This window comes from Chanos chanos, chromosome 3 (assembly GCF_902362185.1).
Source record: "Chanos chanos chromosome 3, fChaCha1.1, whole genome shotgun sequence".
NCBI classification, from domain to species: Eukaryota; Metazoa; Chordata; class Actinopteri; order Gonorynchiformes; family Chanidae; genus Chanos; species Chanos chanos.
This window is the reverse complement of record NC_044497.1, coordinates 11024260-11049682: the sequence shown is the minus strand read 5'-3', so window position 1 is coordinate 11049682 and position 25423 is coordinate 11024260. Positions and strand designations below refer to the sequence as shown.

Sequence of the window (25423 nt, the reverse complement as noted above, 5' to 3'; positions counted from 1 at the left end):
AACAAGCTACAATTTACTCTTTCTTCTCCATATATGGACCAAACCCACTCACTCGCTGCTAGACATGTCATGTATGAACATTATTAAATATTTTAGGAGTATATACAAACTTAAACACGTTTGCCCGACCTTTGAGTTTAACCTCTTATTCACTGTGTACGTGTTCAAAATGATGTTATTTTATTTCGTAGTTCAAACAATAAGAGCTGCAGCAGGCCTAGTCACACTCAGCACTAAGACTTCAGTGAACTGTATTTTTCATTAACAACACTGAGACTGAATAAAAATGTGATGTAATCTCAAATTTGAATGATTTAAAAGTTACGATTAATTATAATTTTATTCTCAATTCTCGTTGCAATTACGATCTTGTGACATGAAGGTCTGTCTAGATGTTACGACAAATAATCTAATTTATTGCGTTTACTGATACTGAAACTTTTTGTAAGCTATCATTTGAAGGGAGATCAACAGAATACTGGCAATAATAACAATATGACACATTTTTTATGGTCACAAACAGCCGCGTAATACAGACGGGTATTTAAAGTCGCCATATAATTTGGGGCCACAATTTGATTCATTTAAACATGCTCTGTTATTAACCCAAGAAAAGAAATGTCAGGCACCATTACCGCCAGCAGGACATCCGCGCTTTGTTTAAATGCACTAATTACACGCATGCAATTTGAAAAAAGGCGCAATTTTCACATATTCAATTTTAGGTCTATTTACCCAGATACATGTGAGTGAACAGTGAACTGGGGTGCCTGTCAGTTTCCTCTGCCCCTCTTACGCTTATTTTATCCGACAAAGTGTCATATTTTCATAACTTTCAGGGTTAATGGGATTGACTAATGAAAATCTTTGGGACTGGAGTCGATTTGTTTCGCTAGGTCATCGTTTCACTTATGTACATTTGCCTTTAGTTTTCACTCGCGAAGTCGGCCTGACGTAGACGCATGTGTATATCCTTTAACGATATATCAGTTTGCGCTTTAGTAGCTTGTTATCATCGGTTCACACTCAGCTGCTTGTGTTGGTGTGTACGCAAGTAAACCTAACCTATGCTGTAAGATACTTTGATGAGGCAGGCGTTTCCATCTTTTCAATTAGCGCCATCTCCTGGTATCAATCCTCATCAGTTCTTAGGATGCTTGGTAGCACTTGGAATCATTAAGGGGACGGTGTGTTTGACGGTAATTCGTCATTGCATGAACTCATCTAGCAGGTTGTCCGAATTACATCTGAGTTTACTGTTGGATTTCGGATGATCACACATAATTGTATGTTAGCGTTCTTATATTATTCATCAGAGTGCGATTATTATGCTGCATACACTCACACTGAATAAAGCTCAGCTGGAGTGGTAGCCTTGTTTTTCCACAACATACTCCCAGTATGAGTGTAACATCACCTTCGGTATGAAAATTATTATCCAGATCAAATGCATAGATGAGAAAAATGCAATCTACCAAAATATGCTTGATATTTGCACCGAGATATGAAAAGTCGCTTTTATATTATCGGATACTGTGTGCTCCAGGTGAGAAATATAAAACCTTATTTGTTAGGTCTTTTGACCTTCTCTGATTACCTGATTGCGATGCACAGTTCTTATTTATTTATTTATTTATTTATTTATTTATTTATTTATTTATTTTGAGGTTGCAGTCGAGACGTTATTGAGTAATTTCCCCGAGACACGCTCTAAAAAGGATGATCATACTCTCTTTGTATTAGGCAAACTGAATGTAGAATTTTGGAGACACTGTGCTGACAGCCCTGCTCTAGAGGTGGTGTCTCTTCATTCCAGTTGCTGTGACTTAATTGGATGCTGCTCTACTTGAAAGGGCGAACAAAAAGACGAGCTTTCAGACGCGCGCGTAAGCAAAGTTAATTAGTGGTTATTAACACCCCGCATAATGAGAGTGCGAGGGAGTCAATTTAATGACTTTGTTAGCCCAAGTTTAGAATGACAGACGATGATCGGAACAACAATAGCAATCTTAAACGCAGTGATCATCCGTAATTTTCAACAGTAATACGCTCTAATAAAAACAAAAGGACCTTAATTTCGCTCAACTGACTCGATAATTTAGATTTATTAAAAAAAAAGATTAACATTCAAGCCGAGGATTACTTTTTCATGGAAAGATAAAAGAAAATAGGCCTATATTGGGATCATATTTAGTTTGCAGGTCTGGATATTAGCAAATGCTCCCACAATGAGCATAACTCTGTTCATTCATAGAGACAAATAGTCAAGCAATAAAGTATGATATTAATATAAAATCGCGTAAATTAGCAGAGCGCCTCCTTTGTGCTACTTTAAAGTTGCCAGTTCGAAACGATGGCATACCACATTATGGCGTTGCTATGACTATACAGTAAATGATTTGCAGTTTTGTTGTTTCATTGCCTGTTACTGCAGCATGCAACACATTGCCTACTACATGAGCAAATATGAAGGGTTTTTAAAAAATATTTTTGTGCGTACAATTCATGTACATAGGATTGCGGTGTGTAAGTGTGCCTGGTTGGGTTTGATTTCGTTGAGTGAAAGGGGGTTTGAGCACCCTACAGATTGATTCGTGGAACGTGAAGCGGAATGGCTTCTTTAAAATGTATTCAGGTGACAGGTCATGCATACGAGTCTAAGCATATGAGTACGGACGCCTTTTCTGCCCATCACTGTGGCCTTAGGAGGACTCTTAGCTGCTGATAAACCATGCTTAAAGCTTGTTGTCCCGGGTAGCACAGTGACCGCGGAACACTGATGATATTTTGAGAGAGTGCTCTTGCCCTTTATTGATTGCATGCTTGGAACAAATATGAGGGTGAAATTCAAGAATGATAATCCTTTATTAAGTTAATCAAAGTAATATATGCAAATTATTTTTCTTCCCGTATGAGCTTATCAAACCTCACCCCTTGAATTTGAAGAAGTCCATTTATTCAGTTAGCGTCAATAACGCTCACAAATATTGCAATGCAAATGAAAGTTGATTAGAATAAATTGAGGACTTCGTTGCTATCTGACCTTGTCTGAGTTTTATGTAAATTACTGAAAACGACAAGATGGAACAATGACATTTAAAGCTTGGAGAAATCCACGAAAATAATGATCAGATTTTGTCTCAGTGGGCACAAGTAGACTACGTGTTTCATTTTTATATCTAAAAAAAAAACCCGTCCCTTTTCCCCCTCTGAGCGGGCTGCACTAGCAGAGGAAGGCAGAGTAGCAAATCAAGGTTCTAAAGAAAATGTTCAACATCGTATTCAGTTCAGATTAGTTCACAGCACGTCTGCAAAATTGACCCTGTACGCACTAGATATTTCATTTCTGGAATTTATAATTGTGGGTCATTTTAGGCGCTCAGGTTTGGACCGAGAGCTAGTATCACTGGCCTGAGGAGTCAAAGTGTTGAGTCAAGGGGACATTAGTTACCACTGAGCCTTTTAAAGTGGACTTACTGACATCTAGTGGATTGGCAAAGTTACAGGTCAAGAAGTTGATTACAGCATAGGGGTCATCGTATCAAATTTGAAAGATTCTTGATCGAAGATTAATTTATGCTATTCATAATCCTAATAAATAACATCGTATAGGCAAGAGGAAGCAGATCTTTGATCAGCAGTCTTACTCTGAGACTCCTGATAAATATGATCTATAACCTTGGCTGGACTAATTCTGTAGATTTGTATTGTGGTTCATATTATTCACAGAACCATGGTAATGACAAGACACTGTGTGAACTAAATCTTCATAATGTTGCTTTTCCTATCATTCTCTAAAGCCTGGCCAGCAAATATATAAAGACAAGCTCTTAAATGATGAAGTAAATGAGGTGTCAGGGTTGGCGGTGGGCAGAAGCGTTTAAATAGACACCTCAGGGCTTTCGCTTATGATGTCTTTGGATACTTATCACGGATAATACCCAACAGTTCATCAGAGACTTCATCTCAAATGAAATTAGCTTCCTGTGTGGAGCTGTGATGGCCACCCTGGTGTTTGGCTATGACGGTAATGAAAGCCGGGCCGACGGCTCACCTCGGGGTTCGTGAAGCACAGTCCCAGCCTCTAAACTCTTTCGCTCCACGAGCCCAGTTATTCTATTCCTCCTCTCTCTCGCTCTCTCCTTCAGGAAGCCAGTTCCCATAGTTATCATATTTGTTTTGGTTCTCTGTTGCAGGTGAATTTAGAGTGGTTAGGGGTGGCAGACAGAATGTGTATTTTTCGGTGGGTGTGTGAATGCACACTAGTGATGGATGGAGGTATCCATATGAAATATGAACGTTTTATGTCAGTTTGTCTGTCATAATAACGAGACTGGTCAGGAAGACAAGGGGAGGTGATCAGTGCAGCGTAGATTATACTCAGAGAGGGCTGCACAGGGCCATGGATTTTTTTTCTTTTACGTTTTTTTTTTTTTGAGCTGTGGTCTTTCGGCCGGCTTCGACCCTTCTCAGGGGTGGTGGAGAAGCTGATCACACCCTGTGTCCTCCCAGACCTATTTGGTAAGAGAAACATGGTCCAATGCTAGGTACCACAGTTGGGGGGTAGCACAGCCTTGCAATCTATATTGGATTTATTCCTTTTCTATATCCAGGTGTTTGGAACCCCTGCTGTGAGGAAGTCATAACAGTAAATTCTTTGTGCCTGCAGGGGTTGTGCTAGAGCCACACCGTAGACCTTCAATGAGAGGAATTTAACAGAATCAAGGTGTGAGAGAAGACCAGACACTCAAATTCTTCAAGTGACCCAGACTTTTGACTATCTTTCTAAAACTGCCTCTCACAGCCTATTGCCGCTCTCTCTGTTTTCTCCCACTCTCCCAAACTCATTGCACTGGTAAAAGCTCAGAGATCTAAGTTATCATGCTGGATCAGAGCATCTAACTGACGCTGTGTGTATAGCATCTGACATTTCTTTATGTAAATACAAAACCAAGTTTACCTCAGCACTACAAGTGATCTCCTCATATGTTCCTTCATATTTTCATTTGCCTTTGTGTTTCATGCTGATATCCATTACTGTTCTTAATTGTCACTGATGACTGCCTGTGCTGCCATCACGTCTGAACTACAGAAAGCACTTCCTAGTTCTTTCTCATTAGACCACATGTACGCTTTTTGAAAGTCAATCAAACTATGATTTCATTATTCTTTTAAGGTGTGTGACCAGGCCAGGAAAAAAACTGTAATTATACAGTCATTGTCACTCCCAAACTCAATTCTACAGTGTAATTGATAGGTCTTCTGAGCCAAATGCAATAGTAATTGTTATTGAGATTCCCATCTTTGATAATTACAGTTTACTGTAAAAAAATAAAATAAAAATAACACCATCATAAAGTGTCTTTATGAGGTGTTAAGTCACCGTGAGCCAACAGAACAGATTTGGTGTGGAGAACTTGGCATAGAACTTGGAGAATAGAACTTGGCATAGATTTTACAAGTTCCTTGAACTGTCACTTAGAGGTATGTAATACCATTCTACCACAAAAATCCCATTTTTTCGGTGTTTTGTTGATGGAGGTAGAGAACAATGTTTCAGGGGCTGCTCCAAAATCTTCCACAAGTGTCCAAGTTAGTGAGGACGTGTTGACCGAGACAGCCGTGAAATATGCTTTGCGTTATTTTAATTATCAGTGGACTACTCAGTGACATCTCATTGCCTGTGGATGCGAGCATTGTCATCCTGGAAAGAACCACTCCCATCAAGATGAAAACATTTCATTCTAGGATGAACCTCATCCAGAATGGATGTGTATTTATCATCTCTTACTCTGCCCTTTAATGGTTAGTGAACTTAAATCATTCAAAGAAAATGCACTTCACACAATAAAGGAGTCACCAGTAGCTTTCACCCTGGGAAAAAAGCTCTCAGGCCTGCAGTTTTCTTTGGTTTACACTACAAATGCATTTATCTGCTTTTTTAGAACAGGATGAAGGATGATTCATCTGACCATATAACTCTTCCCCACTGTTCTATGCACTACTGCCTGAATTACTTGAATGAGTTTGTTCACAAAGATGAATTTTAAGGTGCAATAAGAAGTTTATGCAATATAATCTACCTCCCTGTGAAGTTCTCAACTAACTGTTCTTAATCAAACTGGCTGTTCACATGTTAAATTCATATTTGCAGTCATTTAAATTCAGAGTTGCTTTGCTTGTTTTGCCTTGTATGTCAAACCAGTGCATGGATAACAGGGTCAAGGAGCATGTGTGTTTGACCAGAGAGGACATTAATTTAAGATGTCATTGCCTTCAAACCCCCATGCTACTTTAGCCACTGCTCCTCATGAAACATTTGCAAGAGATCTGCTCCTCTTGCCATGATAGCCAAAATGTTGGGCAACTCAGACTGCTCAACATTTTTAAACGTGACCCTAAACACAGTGTTAATCTCATTATTATCTCTGGAACCCTCAGCTTACAATTTATTTTATATCCCTAATTTCCTCAAGTGTTTCTTTTATTTTGGCAGATACCCGAATGTTTGTGTGTTTGTGTGTGTGTGTGTGTGCGCGTGTGTGTGCGTGTGTGTGTGTGTGTGTTTTTTTAATTTTGTGCCTTAAAAAACCTCCTCTTTATAACCAAGCAATTCCACAGCAATTTTCTCTGTGGGTGGAGAGTGTAATTTTCTATTGTATGACATTCTGATGGGTAAGAAACTAGGAGACAGTGATAAAAGGTAGCTTAAAATGTGTGTACAGTGTTTTAATGGCCGAAGTGGAGTTGGTAGGGGGAAGATGTCAGGGAGGGCACCATTTAATGACTCCAGAATAATGCCTTCCTCATTAGTGCAAGCACTGAGGAACCGCAAGGGCTTGAACTGAGAGAGCGTGGCATGCCGCAATGGTCTTTATCTTCATATTAAACCATTTGCATAACATTATGTTAGACGCAGAAGAGTTTCACCTCAGATGGCAAGTTGCACTTAATTTTAAAAGGGTATAGTGGATGTCTCCACAAATCTAATCAGCGGTAAGTGGATTTTTGTGCTGGTGTGGTTTGGACACAGAGGAGGTTGGGACACAATGTGGCCAGTGAAGGGAGTGTCAGTCACTGTGTACAGGTTACTGCAGGATCATCATCTCATTTTTTCATCCCATTCTTTTTTAATCTTTTTCAATATTTGTTTTATCTACATTGTGCCAATGGTATAGATAAATTATCGTTAATGCTGATTATTACACTGAATACTAATATCACCTAGCTATAAACATGACCATATTTAAGAATCTGAATCCTGGAAGACTCTATAGCTCAGCACTCTGAACAACGAACCTCGAAATTATTCATTAGCATTTACATATATAAACTAATAGCATTAATGTTGCAAGTACAAGAGAGAAAAAGGGGGAAGAAAAGCAGGCCCAGTCACATTCAGGTATGAGAGACCGGAGTTAGTAAGGCTGATATTGGGAAGCCGCGATTTAAATCATTTTACGTAGCCTTTTCCAGCTAAGGAATAGTGAAATCACATTAGCCTACTCCTTTCCGCGGCATTTTATGCCTCCCAACGATATCAAATAGGCTACGATTTCTCTAGCGCTATGAACAGCTTAGGTTCACTGACATCTTGAGAAATAGTTGTTGCTTAATCGGCCAGTGGTAATTTAAAAGCCCTATAGCACGAATACAGCTATATGACTGGTTAAAGGTTCAACATTAATAGGTAATGCCATAAAGGTTAGTATAATTTCCTTTTAGTCTACATAATTTGTGAACGAGTGGAGTAATGCCGATGGGACCCATGGTCCGTAGCGTATTCCATTTTCTGAATTCTAGTTAAGCTCTGTGGTGATCTGGTCTCCGTAGAAACTGACTGTTATCAACATCTGATCAGATGGTATGGATACGGTGGCGATAACTTGTTAAACTTTGTGTTTCAGTATTACAGCCAGTGGTTTTGGCTCTGCATTGGCCCTGAACGCAGTGAGGGTTGGGCCATAAAACGCACTTAGGGTCAAAGTGTCAGGGGCAGAGAGGAAGACAGTCTGTGCAATATTTACTCTCAAAATTAGTGAAACAGTAACTAGTCTACGTATTTTAATGTAAAACGTCTGTCCTCCAAAAGCCGCATATGGAGATGTTGGAATTCTGCTCTCTTGTAAGCTCATGTAATGGTTTTCTGATGCAGCTTCACATGCAGTGCTTTTCTGAAACAGCGCCAATCCATCTAGCTGAGACAGAAGACATTATCTTGATCTTACAGACTTGAAAGTAAGCACGACAGAGAAGGTAGTAACCCGTGGGAAGACGGTAGCCTCTTTCTCACAGATATTCCAAGATGTAACGTGGCCCACTTAAGGCGGCTATATACATTCTCGATTAATGTTAATCTGGGTATTATTCTATTATTGTCCCATACGTACCAAGAGACACAAAGAAAGACACATATGACAGAAGAAATGGGCGGTGACAAATTAAAATCAGTCTTTTTTGTGGGGAGCAGATCAATTTCCGCAGACTGGGTCGAGATATTTTTCCGGCATTAGACTTTCTCGTCTTGAGCACAGCACCTAAACTGCCTACCAGCGGGAGCTCCGGCACAGCTGCACGCTTCACTAGAGAACAGTTACTTCTGCCGCACCGAGTTTATTTGCGCCTCGCTATGAGAATTGCCATCATTTACCCCGCCAACCCTCCACCTTCCCAAAAAACGAGAGAGAGAGAGAAAGGGAATAGCCGGCAGAATGAGAAAGGTAAATTGATTCCTAGTGATGTTTTTTTTTTTTTTTAGATATTACCCAGTGTTCATTTTGTAGCAGAAATGCACACGCACACACACACACACATCAAGGTATGAAGTGCAGAAATAAGTAAGTACATGTGTATACATGACGCCATCCTGTCAGTGTTCAAGTTCAACGGCGTATGGGAAAACTTTGCTTGCTACATCTCACCATTTATCGATTTAGACTGGCAAGCAAAACGGGCAAGCCTTAATCAGAACAGAACCACCACAATACGAGCTGTTATACAAAATTAGGCTGCTGATACCTCGTGGCTCTCTGTTTTAGCCTACTGTGTATCTTTACAAATATTCCACTTGACATATGACATGGTTATGAAGAGATCAAACAATACGCAAGCTTTCAGTACTCTACGACAGAAAATCGCTACTTCTGTAACTTCGATGTTGTAAAGTTGTTTGAAAGTATCGTTTAAATTTGTTTTGGCTAGAATGCAGGTCCTTGTTTGCTCACTTTTCAAGTGGACATCAACCCTCTCCTCCCCTAAAAACGTAGCCAGAAACTCTGGATACGTCATAGCTAGCGACTGGGTTTAATTAAGACCATATTGAAATAAGAGTTAAAAACTCAGCCAAAGCCTTTCCTTGCTCAACAGAGAGCTAGCTTGCTGCATGCAGAGCTGCTGGAGAGGAAACTGAATAAGAGGACTGGAGAAACGTCTTAAGAGTGTTCAGACTTAAGTCAGCTGTTTTATAAACACAAGGATTGACATGGCTGGTCTTAAAGTAAGTAGTTACATCTTAGGAATGTATATTAGACCACGGTATAACCAAGCAATACTGTCGTAATATTAATACGTGTAGCCTTGTTTGCCAACAGATTTGAAAAGGAATATTTAAACTTTTTTGTATAACTTAATGCGTCGTTATATCATTCATATTTGGCCTTTATACAAATGCTTTATACGTATACTCAGCGTTATATAGTTATCAGTGCTATGGTCTTTACACTTTCTGTTTTTTAATTTAATGAGGTTTCGACTGGATTCACTTGCAAGCATTTCTGAAGTTAAATGTCCAGTTCACGAGGATGAGCATTTGAGGGGCGTTCCTGTTAGACCAATCAGAGCGCTAGGAGAGGCGTCGCCCAGATGTGCTCCACAGTCTCATGAAAAAGTGTTCAAGACTTGTTATAAGCGATAATTAACAGTGTCATCCGACAATGAACATTGTATTTGCTGTTTATGAATTAATTGTAAATAGCCTTCACCAAGTTCTAGTCTTTGATGTTGTCATTCACTTAACGCGCTCTGTTAATTGATTCAGTTTTTTTCAGCTTTCCGTGTGAAACATGCAGTGGCCAGTGCGCCACATCTGTTTAAAAATTCTGTATGCACGACTGTTGATACGCATTAGTTTATAGAACTAGTGGAAGAAGTCATATATACATGAAAATAATGTCACGCATCGCTGAAATAATTGGAAACAGCTTTGGGCAGACTAGCATGCCTTTGCAGATGCAGCATGACTCAGCACGACTTTTTGGGTAGAAACGTTCTTGAATCAAACTCTGAGGAAAAAGAAAGACTGAGTGCGATCACATGATCATAGAACGACATCTAAGCGACTGATTAAACCATCAGAAAAAAAAACCCTTTCCCTGCACAGCCAATCTATCTGTGGGACATTTGATGTCACGGGGACACCTTTTCATTTTGTTGAACTATTGTTAATAAGTAAATTGTCTGTCCTATGTAGTACATGAGTGGTTTTGGAAACGAGTTTGCTTCTGAGGACCCGCGATGCCCAGGATCCCTACCTGAGGGACAGGTAATCTCAGGTTCATTGTCTGTGACCTGTTCTGTCTACGTTGTCACACTTCCCTCAGCATGTTACAAGAAACAGCATTATAGATATTTTATTTTGTTTTTCAAGTTCTGCTGCATTGTTGTAGTTTTTAACGTAATCTTGTTTTTCAATATATTTCCCCAATTTAACTGAGTGAAATGTCTGCTCTTCAGAATAATCCACAAGTGTGTCCGTATGGGCTGTATGCTGAGCAATTATCTGGGTCAGCCTTCACGTGCCCACGGCCAACCAATAAGAGAAGGTAGTCCTCTCTAGCTTGTCTTCTAAGCATTACAACCGAAAGTATCAGGGACATAGTACTCGTTCACATGTTGAATAGTCTCCTAGTCTGTCCCCTGTCTACAACTGATAGACAGATGTGTTGAAATAGTGACTTGACCAAGCTCCAGACAGCAGTGCCATATAGCTGCCATCATGCTGACATACATCTCTTTGGACTCTAGTTGGCTGTACCGCATCTTGCCATCTGTGAAGCACAAGCCCTTCACTGCTACGGACTCTGGCTATCTCACAGAGAACTGGAATGAGGTGGAACCTGACCCAAACCAGGTAATCAAAGAAACAGAGAGGCAGATATTTTTGTTGTTGAAGTGAACACCAAGGGAGAAAACAATGATTTGTAATGACAGGCCCACCTAGTTGTAACCATACACAGTTTCAAATGACTTTATCAAAATCATTTATTTTTCTGATGTAAGTAACATATTGTTTATCTGTATTGTCTTGCATAGCTTCGCTGGCTGCCGTTCAACATTCCCAAAGTCTCTGAGAAGAAGGTTGACTTTGTCTCGGTAAGATTTTTCCCAAGCTTCAACACTTGTCATGATCATTTAGCACTTCAGTCTGTTTGAAGTGTTTCTGTGATGGCTACTGTGGTCACCAGCTACATTTGCATGTTTTTTTTAGGGATTATACACAGTGTGTGGAGCAGGAGATACTAAAACTCGGAATGGGATTGCCATTCATGTGTACACCTGCAACACCTCAATGACTGACCGGTAGGCAGATGGACTGTGTCTTCTCAATGTTCTAAAAAATGGGGGAAAAACACTTGATCAGCAATAACACAGTAAATGCTGATTAAATTCATGTCACATAGTATTCTCCTTGTCTTTCAACAGGTGTTTCCAGAACTCAGATGGTGACTTTCTGATTGGTTAGTTCAACATTCTGTTTTTAGCTGGGTTTAGTACACTAGAAATGATAAGAGACATGAGTGCTATTTGGACATTATGGGGTATATGTATCTGGACAATATGGTCTCATAATAAAAGTATCTGGATTGGTCTTTTCTCTGCACTCCAGTACCCCAACAAGGTGAAATACTGATCACAACAGAGTTTGGAAAGATGATGGTGGAGCCTAACGAGATTTCTGTTATTCAGGTAAGATTGTCGCGTTTCTAAAATGACCTCTTGAATCTGACTTGATATGTTTTTACTGGCCACGCTAATCTGTCTGTCATATCTCAGCAAGGAATGCGTTTCAGCGTGGATGTCTTTGGAGAAACAAGAGGCTACATCTTGGAAGTGTATGGTGCCCACTTTGAGCTGCCAGACCTGGGACCCATAGGTGGGGGCTACGTTAGTCTCTTCATAACACCCTCAGACAGTGCACTTAGAATCTCCATTTTCTTAGTGCTGCACTTTGTGTGTGCATGCAGTTAATCCCTTGTGTAAACTGGCCTAACTTTCAGGTGCGAATGGATTAGCTAACCCCAGAGACTTCCTTGTACCTGTGGCATGGTATGAGGACCGTACTGTGGCCACTGGTTATACCATCATCAATAAGTACCAAGGGAAGCTGTTCTCCTGTCAACAGGTACAGTGTATGCATGACTGGCTCTTTCCGTTTACATCAGGTTATGTGCTCTTTGTCTGGTAGTAAATGTAGTGGATCCGTGTCTGATGTAGTAGGTTTTCACGACGCCTTATTAGAGGCACTGAATGGGTCTTGCTGTGTAACAATATATCCAGCTCATTACATAGATTAGCGAAAAAACATGGGATGATGAGCTACTGTCTCAAATGCTACTAAACAATAAACAACTAGCCAAATCCTACCACCTCCCATTTATAGTCGTTTATTATGGCATTGTTTCTTGCAAGGTCCCCAAACATCAAAGTAGTTTTGTGTTATGAAATCAGCAAGCTCCAATATCAGCCAATTTTTGTGTAGCTTAATTACTTTTAATTAATTAGCACACCTTGTGGGAACACAAGATACATCTTTTCATAGGAAAAATATTTCCTGAGTTAAGCATTAATTTTAGCATATTTCCCTATGAAATTATTTTCCGGAGTGTCCTGTCGAGTAGGTAATTGGATTGACTTGTTTTGGCTGTCAGGAGATATTTAGAGATAGAAAGCAGCAGCATCGATGCACCACACTGTGTTTGTGGTGTCATTATTCATAATAAAATCATGCAGGGAGGGATTAGTCTGGACCTCTTATTTCTTTACCTGTTAGATTTCTCTGTCTCTGTGGATGTTTCAGACCTGGGTCAAAGACTTGTTCTCTCTCCAGGCAGAACTATTTCTGTTTTTCTCCGACCTTAAATCCTGAGGTTGGTAGACCCCATCTTGAGGAGGAGGCTTCAGCATGGTCCTGCTGTTCTGTCCTCCAGCTGAGTGCTAAAATTGCTCAAATTAACTTATTATTTGCTTGACTGGGCCAATATGTTTGTGTTTTGTGTGTATGAGTGTTTTTTTTTCTCCATTTAAATGGAGTCTGGTGGAGTTATCCTGTGAACAGTAGTGCCTGTGAGATTACAAACCTTGGGGGTCCCACAAACCTCCAGGGTGCATTGAGCATGCTTTTGTGTGAATGTGCGTAACTGTACACATGGACACGGTCATATGTGAGTGTGTGTGTGTGTGTATGTGTGTGTGTAAGGTGTTTGGGGTGAGATTTGTAGTGCTGACTATCTGTGTTGTTTGTATATGTGTGTTTGTGCGCCTGTTGTAGCAAGAGGGGGTGCAGGGGTCAGGATTGCAGGCAGTCTCTGTTGTAATGAATTATATTGATTTTACAGTCACCATTCACTGTGTCTCCACTGCACCATCATCAGAAGAGGACTACATAAAATTGCTGTTTTTAACAATCAAGATAAAGACATTTCTCCACACTATAACCACCTTACAATACCACTCCTTTTTTTTCCAAGTTCAAGCTCAAAAATGAGAAGTAAAAGTTTCAGAAATTGGACAGGATTAATTGTTTTCTTTTTAAACAGACAGCCAACAAAATAGCAGGCTGAAAGAAGTGAATAAATAAAAACTGCTCAAAAATATCCATCATTTTAAAGTTTTTGTTATACAATAGGAAATGATACACATTTTTTAAATCATAAAAACCAGTTGCACGTACCAGCATTATAAGGTAATAATCATTCTAGTCAATTTTTTCAGCGACTTGGTTGGAATCATAACTCTTCCAGTAGTTTTAAATGGCATTTCTCACTTCTGTACATAAAATTATACCTGTTTATCACAGGAGTTCTCACCTTTCAATGTGGTGGCATGGCACGGAAATTACACACCCTACAAGTACAACCTGAGCAACTTTATGGTCATCAACTGTGTGGCCTTTGACCATGCGGTAAGGCCCCTACATTTGCTAAAGGAAAAAAAAAATTGTGAACTTTCCATCACAATGTAAGATTATGCGAGCCATCCCTCCTCTTTCTTCAGGATCCCTCCATTTTCACCGTGCTGACGGCCAAGTCCACCCGTCCAGGCGTTGCCATCGCAGACTTTGTCATTTTCCCTCCTCGATGGGGTGTGGCTGACCATACCTTCAGGCCCCCCTACTACCACAGTGCGTCTAAGCTCTCCTCAGTCTTCCTAGGTGGTCAAATATAATGTGTTTTTTGAACAGGTTACCTTACGAAAACTATTGTCTCAGAGCGCCCCCTGTCTGTTTTAAAGGAAACTGCATGAGCGAGTTCATGGGTCTGATCAAGGGACACTACGAGGCAAAAGAAGAGGGATTCCAGCCAGGAGGAGCAAGCCTTCATAGCATGATGACTCCTCATGGCCCTGACGCAGACTGCTTTGAGAAAAACAGTACAGCTGCGCTCAAGCCGGAAAGGGTTGCAGAAGGCACTATGGTAAAGATGAAAAGAAATGAACAGATATCTCCTCAATTATTTTTATGTGGCCATGTTGTGTAAATGCATTATCTTGTTTGTATCTGATAATCTGTTCTCTAATTTCTCCACCAAAGGCTTTCATGTTTGAGTCGTCCTTCAGCATGGCAGTCACCAAGTGGGGACTGAACACATGTCAGCGTCTGGACAAAAGCTACTACAAATGTTGGGAGCCTCTCAAAAGTCACTTCAATCCAAACTGGAGACCCAGTGCAAAGTAAAACTGCATAGATGAGAGTTGTTTATCCTCACAGGTTATGTAAGACAGACCTGCAGAATTTAAGTTAGAAGTTCTCAAACCCCCCCCCCCCCCCCCCCCACATGTACCCATGTACCCAACTGTAAATGAGATTATCATCTGAAATATTCTTGGAACAGACAGTTAAACAAAATTTAAAAAGTTAAATTCATGTAATAAAAAAAATTGTTTTTCCCTAAAAGATCCCTGGCTTTTTCTTCGAGCCTGAAAATGCGAAAATACACAAGTTAACAATACAATGAAGTCTTACGCAGCATTACGCTCACAAAACCATTTCAACAATAAAGGACATTTATTCAAACAAATTTCTTAGTACATCATCATAGACATCTGTCATGGAATTCTATAGATTACAGTTAGGATGAGATTTTGTATGGGCGCTGATAGGTTCCTGCCTTAACTTTCTCCTCCCTCTTGTCCTGAAACAGTTGAGGAAAAATGATTAGTGACAAAAACACCAGAACATTTAAAATATTCTACCTGCTAAATCACATCAAACCCATAAAAATCTATTTAAAACAGTTTTAAACACACAAACATTATAATCCTGTCAGTTTAATTAAAACTGAACGAGATGGTATATAAATATGGCACATGATCTACTGAACAATACTATTTTATAATTATAATTTACATTCTTATGTATGTTGCATCATTTGAAGGTAATGACTTAAGTGCACACATAAACCTGGAGGCTAAAGGAGTGAGTGATGTGTCGGATGAGAAACTGTCCCAACTTACGCGGTCTGTCTTCAGCCCGAAGTACAACATAATCAGGGGAGCAACCCCAAACAAGCATCCAAGCAACGAGGTTTTGGCTGAGGGTCTGAAGTTGGGATATATATTATGCGTACGTGCGTGCGTCCACCTTGTGAGGGCAGGATCCTCCTACGAATGAGCAATGCAAGTATGGTTTAAGTGATGAACGCACTGATGCTACCGAGTACAAATTAATTAGCGCTGAGTGACACCACATAATTATATTTCAGTCTGATACTGAGTACTGGCCATACTGATACCCATACCCTTACCTCTTTAATGTTGCAGTGCACATGTTCGGCATGCTTTGCTTAAACATTCTGAATGAATGATAATCTTTTCTCCCGGTGTGACCTAGTGAAGGCTTTAATAACACTTTGGTCTGAATAACAGGTGTCTGTTGATGACTGATGTGCCCTTGTCAGAGGCCACATCGTAAAAGACTGGTCTCAAAAAGATTTGTAACTTCTTATTTTCAAAATTGTTCTCAAGAGCATAATTTTATATTTATCTACCCGGTAAAGTGGTTATTCCCTGAATGTCAAAAAACATCCTCATCATTCAAATCTGAGTTGAGCTCATGCTGTTTTGTTTGAAAGAGAAATAAAAGCAACACAGTTTCAGAAAAATTTAACTGGAACATTGCCATCTGTATGGCAACGGTACATTATTTCCATTATAGGAAATAGTGCAACAGAATACAGTAACTGCAAAATAAATTAATAAGCAACACATTATTCTTAAAACAGCTTATGGCACTTTGCTGCACCTATTTTGCTTAACAAGACAAATTACTTCTTGTTTATTAATTTATTTTGTGTTTTTACTGTTTATGTACACAGTCTAGACGTCTAAAACGGACTTTTATTCTAACGATTTTTTCCCGAGAATACTGAGTGACCGTAAGCCTTATTGTGGCCAAACAATTCTTATTGTAGCGTGACGCTGTACTTCATCTTGCAGCTCTGCATGAATGCTGGCTAAATGTTTGAAAATTCTTGTGGAAAATCACACACAGGTAGGTGATACCTTCATAACACAAATATGAAATGATGCATTGTTCACATTAAACGGCGTAAAGTACGACCAAACGACGCATCATTTTCTGTCACTGATCAACTAAGTAACAGACGGCTAGTGGCTCCTGTACTAAGGTTGACGTTCAGTGCGTGTCCCTCTCAGTTGACCGAGGTCGTAGTTATGTGCGTGTGGGCTGAAGGGATCCAAAACCACTCAAAATCTATTTGCGAATGATCCCCTACTCATATCTCAATTATGGCGTTTTTATGAGTAGTATAAGCAACAATAGATTTTAGGTGCATACGAGTGCGTAAGAATGGGAAATACTGATTATCTTCAAACTACTGTCTACCCCAGCGTTCCTCAACTTGTTCCTCAAGACCCTCCAGACTTAAACACGGATTTGTTTCAGGCCCAGATTAACACACCCGATTCCGCTGATCACCTTATTAACAAGGCTTTGATTTGGTTAGTCAGCTGTGATAATAAAGGGCGAACATAAAGATGCACAAAGCCGGGGCCCTGAGGAATGGTCTGACAACCAATGATCTATCCTAGCGAGCAAGTAACGTTAGCGTTAGCTCAAGGTCACTCAACTGACAGGCAACGCAACCTACTGTTAACAAATCTAGAGTAATTATACTCCTGAGACAACGGTTACTTAACTAAATAAACAGAAATACTGAAATATAAACCAATGATATAGTGAATGCTGGATACAGAAAACATCACTGATTACCAAGAGGCAGCTAATATTAGTGCTGTTAGCTTACTATAAGCAACTAGCTTTTTCACCTGGAGTACTTACAATAAGTTCTTTCCTGTGAGGATTGTTTAGTTGCATCAGATACTCTCTCTTCAGCCGAGCCCTAAGTGCAGCCCGATCCTCCTCAATCCGTCTGTACTCGGGCGAGAGGTTAAAGTATTCAGCAGGGTCTAATGTTTTTGGCCGAGTGGCCAAGGGTGCCTCTTTGTAGTTCGCCATAGCAAACGGCCCTTAGAGGCAACAAGACCTCATCTGATTGGACCGTGTTTTCCTCGTGATTTACAGCCAGCGAAATCTCGCGTTGTACATACGTCAGAACGATTAATCCTTCGTTTGCTTTTCTTTTTTTCCATTTTCTCCTCTTTTCGTATGTATAGTATTTATAGCATATAGCACAGCAAGCATAGCATTTAAGATACATGCAAAATGAAATGTACAATGCAAATAAACAAATATGCTGAGCATAATTTATTACAACCAGGAAACAGAGATCATACTAGATATATACACGTAATTTATTATCACGTATATTCTACCTAGTCATGCTCAGTGTTGTAGTTTAGGCACTAGTGGTGATGTATGTTTCTCTGGACTGATCACATCTATCAGTCAGACAGGTTGACTCTTGACTGCTCTGACTTGATCAGACTTGATTCATAAAGGTGGAGGGTGCTGCTGTCTGCAGGCAGCTGACTATCCTCCTGACTTAGCTTGGCAAACTCAGAGGGATCAGGTCTGCACAGGACCGTGTGCGTGTCTGTGAATTAAAGGAGATATTTCAGGACTCATTTTACCCAGCAGAGGCTGCTATAAGAAGACTATTGTGGTGTGATGGTAAATATGTGTACAGCAGTGAACCCACGAAGACAACCCTGTTTTATACCTTTGCAAGCTTGTGGGGAGTAGCTGGTTCCTAAATCTCTCCATTCATTTAAATACCTGAATGAAAGGTTTATGAGCACAAGTGAACAAAAAAAAAAAATTCTTTGTCCAGAATAGGATTTGAAATAAACAACTTGACTCGGTGCACTGAATCGACCATAAACTGTTTGCCTTACATGTGAATGTGGGTTCTACCAGCATATTTGTGATGCTGTCTTGGGTGCCTAATTTTTTTGTCTGTGTATCCATGTCTATTTTTCTAAAGGAGTTAAATTACTCATCAAAGTTGAGTGCGTTGGTCCACTCAACCAACTCATCCACTTCCCAATCTGCGACGTGATCTGGTCCCAGTTGCTCAACAGCATTCATCATCCCCTCCGTCGACCTTTCCACCAGCACTGCTGTCTCTCTGTGCTCTGTACGAGCATGTAGGGCCCCCACTTCATACCTGTGCATGAGTAGTACTACAGGTAAGCACAGAAAGTGCTATCACCATCAGCTAATGACAGAAGTGCGCTTAATGCACACAAGAATAGCACAGAAAAAAAATACGCTCCCAGGCATTACAGTAATGGAAAACGAGTGACACAAAGGGTGCACAGTGCTGGAAGTGTTTGTAAAGAACCTGAAAATATTTAATTAAATTAAAATGAGCATTTAATCCCATGCACTCACATTTTCCTCATCCACTCAATTTTCCTGATCTTCTTTTTCCTCTCAAAGTCTCGTTGCCTGCACATTTTTGAGTAGTGGAACTTAAGCTTCTTGTGACTGGTTAACCAAGTGATGGGATCTCCAAGAGGGGTCTCCTGATCACATGACCACAACATGAAGCATATTGCATTCATCGAAAAGGGAGCAACAACAAATGTATTCTCAAACCAAGAAAGTATGATGATCAGAGATGTTAAAATACATTGTGACTCCTCGTCATGAAAGCCACACTCCAATCCATATGCACCATACCCAAATCTAATGCTCAGTCTTCCTCCATAGTTTGATAAGGTGTACAAGATGTGTTTGTTTAGATGAGGACTGTCTCCCTTTGCTCCAAATGCTTGCAAATCACTACTTAATTTTGTTTCAAGAGCTAAATTTCTTTTCTGACACAGTTCCTCAGCAAACCAATATCAAAATCATATATTTGCTGAATATTTGAATAATTTATCTACACAAAGCGTTGACATTAACACTACATACTTCTCTTTTTGACTGGACCAGATACTGACTATTATCAGATATTGATAATATCAAGATTTGACTGGATATTATCCTGCTGTGTTAAACAGAGTGTAAAATATGTGAGATATCACTTCTTTGGCTTGAAAACCTCTTCCTCATATCTTCAGCTGTTAATCTTCAAGCAATAAACATATCTGACAACAGGTAAAAATATCCTCTGATGGTACGAGGTCGATAATATTGATAAGGTAATGGAGCTGACGGCAGAGCTTTGACAAACCTTTCGAGATAGCAATCTCCAGCCATTATTCTCCACACGACAGTACCAGCCAGAGCGATCATCATAAGTGACTAGATGGCAATTATAGATTTGTCGTGGGAGAGGCTTCTTCTGCTGTGCACTTGTATAGTCACGTGGGCTACTTGCACATAAATCCACAATTGGACAACGGGTGAAAATCTTGTAGTAGATGTTTGGTGGAAAAGAGGTCTAGAAAGTGACAAATGATCCGTTAACCAAAAAGATGAAATTAGCAGTCCAAAATTAATACATTTCAACGTAATCAACCCATAGAACATGTAAACTAATGGTAGATTATTCTCAATTTCTGGAATTCACCAACGGAACTAATCTATAATTCTGTAATCTCATAAATTAGTACTTACTCCACCCAATCTGAAACGGATGTAGGCCCCTGTAGCAACATCGAGGATTTCAGCCTGTAATACCGAAGCATCACGCATATCAATTCAGTCTACAGTTATGGCTCAGAGTGTTTCATTAAAGCACAGTAATTACAAATCTGATATGACTACTAAAGTTTGCTGGTAGAATTACCTCTCTTGGATTAATATGTCTGAGCAGAGGACGTGGGTCACTTTGATTATGGAATCTAACAATGTTCTTCAAGTGTCTGAACAAAACTTTGGCCTAAAAAATAAAACAGAAAATAGCAATTCTAGATATAAAAGATATGACTTTAAGTATACACATGGTCATTCATCTGGAGGGGAATTTTATTTGCATACATCAGTTTTTGAATGTTTTTAGCTTTTTATGTATTTTGTTACTAACAACATGCTTCCTCCATGTTCTTTGGATGACTCTTGCTGCCCAGTCATAAGGTACATTACTGCTCTGGTCAAGAGGAATGATTTCATCCAATGAAGTATCATCATCAAGAGATGCATTGGGGGCACTGTGGGGTTAGTTCAGTTTAGCACAGTCAAAATCCAGTGATTTGACAGGTTTTAAATCAAAATGTACGTAATTTATGGCTGTAGATCATAAGGTTTAGGAGTCCGATCACAAATATTATAATTATCTTAGACATACTTAAATATCTACAGAACTTGATATAACTTTGTGAAAACAGATAATTATTCACCAGCTCATATTTGTAGTTTACTTTCAAGCTGGTGTATCAATCCCACAAAGCTGACACAAATGAGTGTGGCCTTTCATGGTTTCCCTAAATCTTCTAATAAATGAACAGAATTAATGGGTGTGTCCTGAAATATCAAAAAAAAAAAAAAAAAGCTAACCTGTTAAGAATGTGCTGGCACCTTTTCTTTCCCATGCTTATCTGGGCTCGGCAAATAAAAGAAAAACAAAGGAATTGAAGCATCAGCTCATCTTAAGAACAAGTATGTTAAAATGATATATAGACCAGTTTTAATTTACTTTTAATCTTATGTATCAAAATTATGTCCAAGGGAAAAGATGCTGAAATTATGACCAGTTATTCAACCATTGCCCATAACCAAACATCGTTCTATGCCATCTTCACAATTAAACTGCTCAAGAAAGTGGGGATTTGGGAAAATTTTTGGATAAATTACAGTTCAGCATTAATTATCGTCACCTAGCGGAAGGTCTGCACTATCAAATTGCTTCACCCCTCAAACGCAGCTCTAGATTGGGGTGGATGGGTGTTTAGTTGAGCACAGACCATCTCCTTCCCAAATAAACTCTCAGCGGTTATGCTGATTTGCAACTCTGAGCAAATGTGTCCAAAATAATTCAAAATAAGAAGCGTTTCCGAAAAGCTTCACTCTGTGATAGTGATCCTGCTACCTTTGTAACCGTTTCAGACAGGTCGTCTCATGACATGACTGAGACGTTTCAGCTGTAGCATTGTTCTGTCAGAAAGAGCACTTAGGCTCTTTTAGAACGCCGTCTCAACACCACGCAGCTGAAACGGCATAATTAGTTATCTGAAAAGGGAATGTCGTCATCTGCAAGCTGCTACACAAAAAGAGCGCTAGATTTAAGCATAGCTGAATGATCGAGTACGTAGGCAATCCGTTTAACAACAAGCTGGCTGGCCAAGGAAAAGACAAACACGGAAAATGTATATAAATACATAAAAAGTAATCGTACAAACAAGTAAAGCAAGGGAGCTCTCTTTGGGCTGAGACGCTCCTTCGTCATATTTCTTAATTTGGGTGGGGTAGGAGATCGCAAATCCGACATATGTGATGTTCTGTGTTATTATAGGATTAACCTGTATGAAAAGGTTAAAACGCGCCTGAGGCATCAGTGTTTCTTTATTTGAAAGTGTGAGTTTAGACTGGTGCTGAAACGCGTACGTACCATCGCACGCAGCTCCCTCGACAGCGACTTTTGGCTCCGTGATTACAGGGAGATATATTCACTGACTCAGTGCTATTTAAAGCATACTACAACAAGGCGAGAACGGCGAAACTAGCGAAAAACTACGTGGTCAAATAACAATTACGATATATTTTCTTTTATCTTAACTGTTTTATAGGTGAAAATACTGAGAGACAACGTTATTCCGCCCTACTCTGAAACTTGTCTCCGCCGTTTGTGCACTGGAAGCACGTTTCCTAAGCAACGCGAAAACATTTTTTTCACTCCATTATTTACAATTCGAAATCAAGAAATCATTCTGGAATAGGATACCTTTGATTTCTACAACTGAAAGTGTCAGCAACGACAAATATCTGTCTATTTCAAGTTCACTAAATTTAACAGGGATTGGCATTCATTACACACCCAGCGACTGCACAGACCTGCCTACCACTCCTACAGCAACAGGGATCATACAAAATCAGGCATCATACAGGCATCACGCAATTAGAGAAACGTAAATGTTGTAGAATAATTATGCTGCTTCTCTCAAAATTATGAGTCGTAATTAATATTTAGGAATTTTAAAAAAGGATTTATCGGACATAATATCTGTGTGATTTACACATATTATCATTGATAGAAAACTGTGCTATACGAAAAAGCAGGCGATGTTACAAGCCACATTTACATTAGTATTTATGTAAACAAATGGCTGATTCCACGTGTTATTTGCTGTAGCGCATAGGCCTACACTGTCACAAATGCTGAAGACCTGACATATCCATAAATATCGTAATCACAGAAGACATAAGACATATGAGTGGTTTTCCAGAGTGGTTGAGTCAAAGTATAGATACCCCTGGTCAAATATTACTCCAATACAAGTGAAAGTTGTTAAGTCAATTTTTTTACTTAAAGTACTACAGTACTTGCTTTTAGAAATACTTCAGTATTCAAAGGTAATTTTCTTTTTAATGTCAACACATTGTTGCATCGTTGCCACAATGCATTTACATAACCTAATGACTCTGAAACAATCTACTGAATGCACTGACTTGCTTGTAGAATCTGTAGAATAAAAAGTTTGTGGAATATGTTACAAAGCCTATAGAAACACAATTGAATCGACATAAGGACAGCTATTGTCATTTTCATTTTTTTATTTAACACACCCCACCCTGTCCCCACAAAACAGCATGGCAATGTTCTGACAAAGCTCTGGCAGTGTGTGTGCATGTGTGTTTTCTGTGAATCAGAAACAATTATAGTGTTTTATTGTTATCTTTTTCATCATCATCATCATCATCATCGTGATTAAGCAAGTCTACAAGTCCAGGGTTTAAAAAGCGGAAACGAGAAACTGAACATGGAACATTTAGTGATGTAGTAGGAGTGATTGGTTTTTCTCCCGTGACGAACACAATATGGCCTATCACATTTTAGGAAAAGAAAATTCGTCCGCTGACTTCAAAGCTACACTTCAAGGTAATGAGTAACAAGAACTTTCACAGAAATGTAGTGGAGTAAAAGTCATAAGTCTCCAGAAAAAAACTGATACTCAAGTAAAGTTCAGATAATCGAAAAATGTACTTAAGTACAGTACTCAAGTAAATGTACTTTGTTACTGTCCACCCCTGGACATATACAAATAAAAAACACAAAAGTACAAACAGTAGCTTCTTGGCGGGTATTTTTTAATATGTCCTGTAAAGTCAAATGACCCAGACCATGACTATGACTGGAAAGCAAAAGTCTCCTTCCACAGCTCACATGCAACATATCTAACAACAGATCTGGACACTGAATTCAGAAGGATTAAATGCATAATAAATTAAGACAAAAACAATTTTCAGAAAGAAAAGCACTTACCAGCATCACATGAAATGTGCTCAAATGAATAATTTGTACATTATTAATATGACATAAAAAATAAAACAAGAGTGGTTTAGCGTATCATATTGTGCTTAAAACAATCAAAAGTCAATACTCATGTCAAGATGTGGAAAACAATATATTAAGTATTTTATTATTTTTGATAGTAATTGTACTAGCATTTAATTGATTGAACCCTAAAGTAACCCTTTTTATTAGTGCATGAGACCTCCGAGCTGAATGTGAAAATTTAACAGTCCCACAAGTTTGGCTTTGAAGACCAAATGCTCACAAGACAATACATTTTTAAAGCAAATGATAAAAGTGCAATCTCGAAACAGTGAAACATTCATGAAACCTCTGTTTGTATCTACAGTTGTGTCTCTTTTTCCCCATCATCACTATCAAGATAATATTCATCATCTGTGGTGGTTTCAGAACTTGACTCCTCAAAAACACACAAACTGGATTTGTAGTTCTTGGATGGCAGGAGACAACGAGGGGAAAGACTCTCTTGGGATGTCCAACTACCCGTGGAAGAACTGCGGGCCCGAGATATGCGTTGGGATGTAGGAGAAAAGGTTGGAGAGGGAGGTGGGGTTGGGTCTGCCTCTTTATCCAACGGGAGGGTGGACTTTTCCATTTGGCTTGGACTCCGACGGTACCCAACCACTGGTAATCTTCCCGTATGCCTGGTATAAACACCAGGATTAGTGGTTGCATTTGGACTATACATTGGTGAACTACAAGTGTCATCCATGCTTGTATGGGTACTACTGATAATAATCTCATCAAAGCTTGGAGAGTCACTCATACTACTTGTCTTTGAACCCATTGAGATGCGTCCAGGACCAGACGGGCGACTTGAAACTATGCTACTAACAGAAATGGACCGGCCCTTCTCTAGTCCATATCGCAGGTCAGCACAAGAGGACGAAAAATGAGTTCCCATGTGGTACTGTTTCCCACTGCACTGGGTGCTGCCTGGATAATAAACATCCTCAGGGTCACACATGGAGGCAGTTTTTCTCCTCGGTGGCCTGTTGCTATAAAACACTTTGTCATTATCCATGTCGTCAAAATCAAAAGAGAAAACAGAGAATACATTACTTGTTGAAGGTCTCCTGTATTGTGGTAAGGTGGCATAGCGACTTCCATGATCGGACTGTGCCCGGTATGGACCGGAATCTTTTCTGTAGCAATTATTTCCATTTTCATCAGTAGCCCTGTCTTGACTAGGTGGGAATCTGGGCTCTTCAGATCTAGTGGATTTAAATGTCATAGATGACATGTGGTCTTGCTCAAACTGAAAGGTAGATGGATTACGCTCCATGGTATTTTCAAAATTGAACAAT

At 39.5% G+C, this 25423-nt stretch overlaps 3 protein-coding genes across 3 annotated transcripts; 1 reads left to right on the top strand and 2 right to left on the bottom strand.

Annotated features, from left to right (window-relative positions):
• Positions 1-9330: 9330 nt before the first annotated feature.
• hgd (homogentisate 1,2-dioxygenase) lies at positions 9331-15169 on the top strand. The gene is made up of 14 exons (XM_030769427.1): positions 9331-9496; positions 10469-10540; positions 10732-10820; positions 11023-11128; positions 11311-11370; positions 11486-11577; positions 11701-11735; positions 11885-11964; positions 12052-12151; positions 12276-12400; positions 14075-14179; positions 14272-14398; positions 14509-14690; positions 14807-15169. The coding sequence occupies exons 1-14, from the start codon at positions 9482-9484 to the stop codon at positions 14948-14950; spliced, it is 1332 nt and encodes a 443-aa protein (XP_030625287.1). The 5' UTR covers positions 9331-9481; the 3' UTR covers positions 14951-15169.
• A 92-nt stretch (positions 15170-15261) lies between these two features.
• ndufb4 (NADH:ubiquinone oxidoreductase subunit B4) lies at positions 15262-17778 on the bottom strand. Its single transcript, XM_030769428.1, has 3 exons — positions 17576-17778; positions 15730-15876; positions 15262-15407 (listed from the first exon to the last, which is right to left on the bottom strand). The coding sequence occupies exons 1-3, from the start codon at positions 17750-17752 to the stop codon at positions 15345-15347; spliced, it is 387 nt and encodes a 128-aa protein (XP_030625288.1). The 5' UTR covers positions 17753-17778; the 3' UTR covers positions 15262-15344.
• A 360-nt stretch (positions 17779-18138) lies between these two features.
• Positions 18139-25140, bottom strand: c3h11orf65 (chromosome 3 C11orf65 homolog). Its single transcript, XM_030767564.1, has 9 exons — positions 24962-25140; positions 20673-20796; positions 20436-20528; positions 20264-20317; positions 19878-20087; positions 19091-19224; positions 18693-18863; positions 18417-18472; positions 18139-18290 (listed from the first exon to the last, which is right to left on the bottom strand). Exons 1-9 carry the CDS (start codon positions 25138-25140, stop codon positions 18139-18141), a joined length of 1173 nt encoding a protein of 390 aa, XP_030623424.1.
• Between the last annotated feature and the right edge of the window lie 283 nt (positions 25141-25423).

Excerpts from the sequence above, each read along its gene's own strand:
- c3h11orf65 (XM_030767564.1), bottom strand. The coding sequence starts at position 25,140 with ATGGATAATGACAAAGTGTTTTATAGCAACAGGCCACCGAGGAGAAAA. Across the intron at positions 20,318-20,435 it reads GACATATTAATCCAAGAGAG|GCTGAAATCCTCGATGTTGC; the intron begins GTAATTCTACCA and ends TCGGTATTACAG. Across the intron at positions 19,225-19,877 it reads GGAGATTGCTATCTCGAAAG|GAGACCCCTCTTGGAGATCC; the intron begins GTTTGTCAAAGC and ends TCATGTGATCAG.
- hgd (XM_030769427.1), top strand. Across the intron at positions 11,965-12,051 it reads ACGAGATTTCTGTTATTCAG|CAAGGAATGCGTTTCAGCGT; the intron begins GTAAGATTGTCG and ends GTCATATCTCAG. Across the intron at positions 14,180-14,271 it reads GTGTGGCCTTTGACCATGCG|GATCCCTCCATTTTCACCGT; the intron begins GTAAGGCCCCTA and ends CTCTTTCTTCAG.
- ndufb4 (XM_030769428.1), bottom strand. The coding sequence starts at position 17,752 with ATGGCGAACTACAAAGAGGCACCCTTGGCCACTCGGCCAAAAACATTA. Across the intron at positions 15,877-17,575 it reads CTCACAGGAAAGAACTTATT|GAGGATCCTGCCCTCACAAG; the intron begins GTAAGTACTCCA and ends GCTCATTCGTAG. Across the intron at positions 15,408-15,729 it reads TCGGGCTGAAGACAGACCGC|GACAAGAGGGAGGAGAAAGT; the intron begins GTAAGTTGGGAC and ends CAACTGTTTCAG.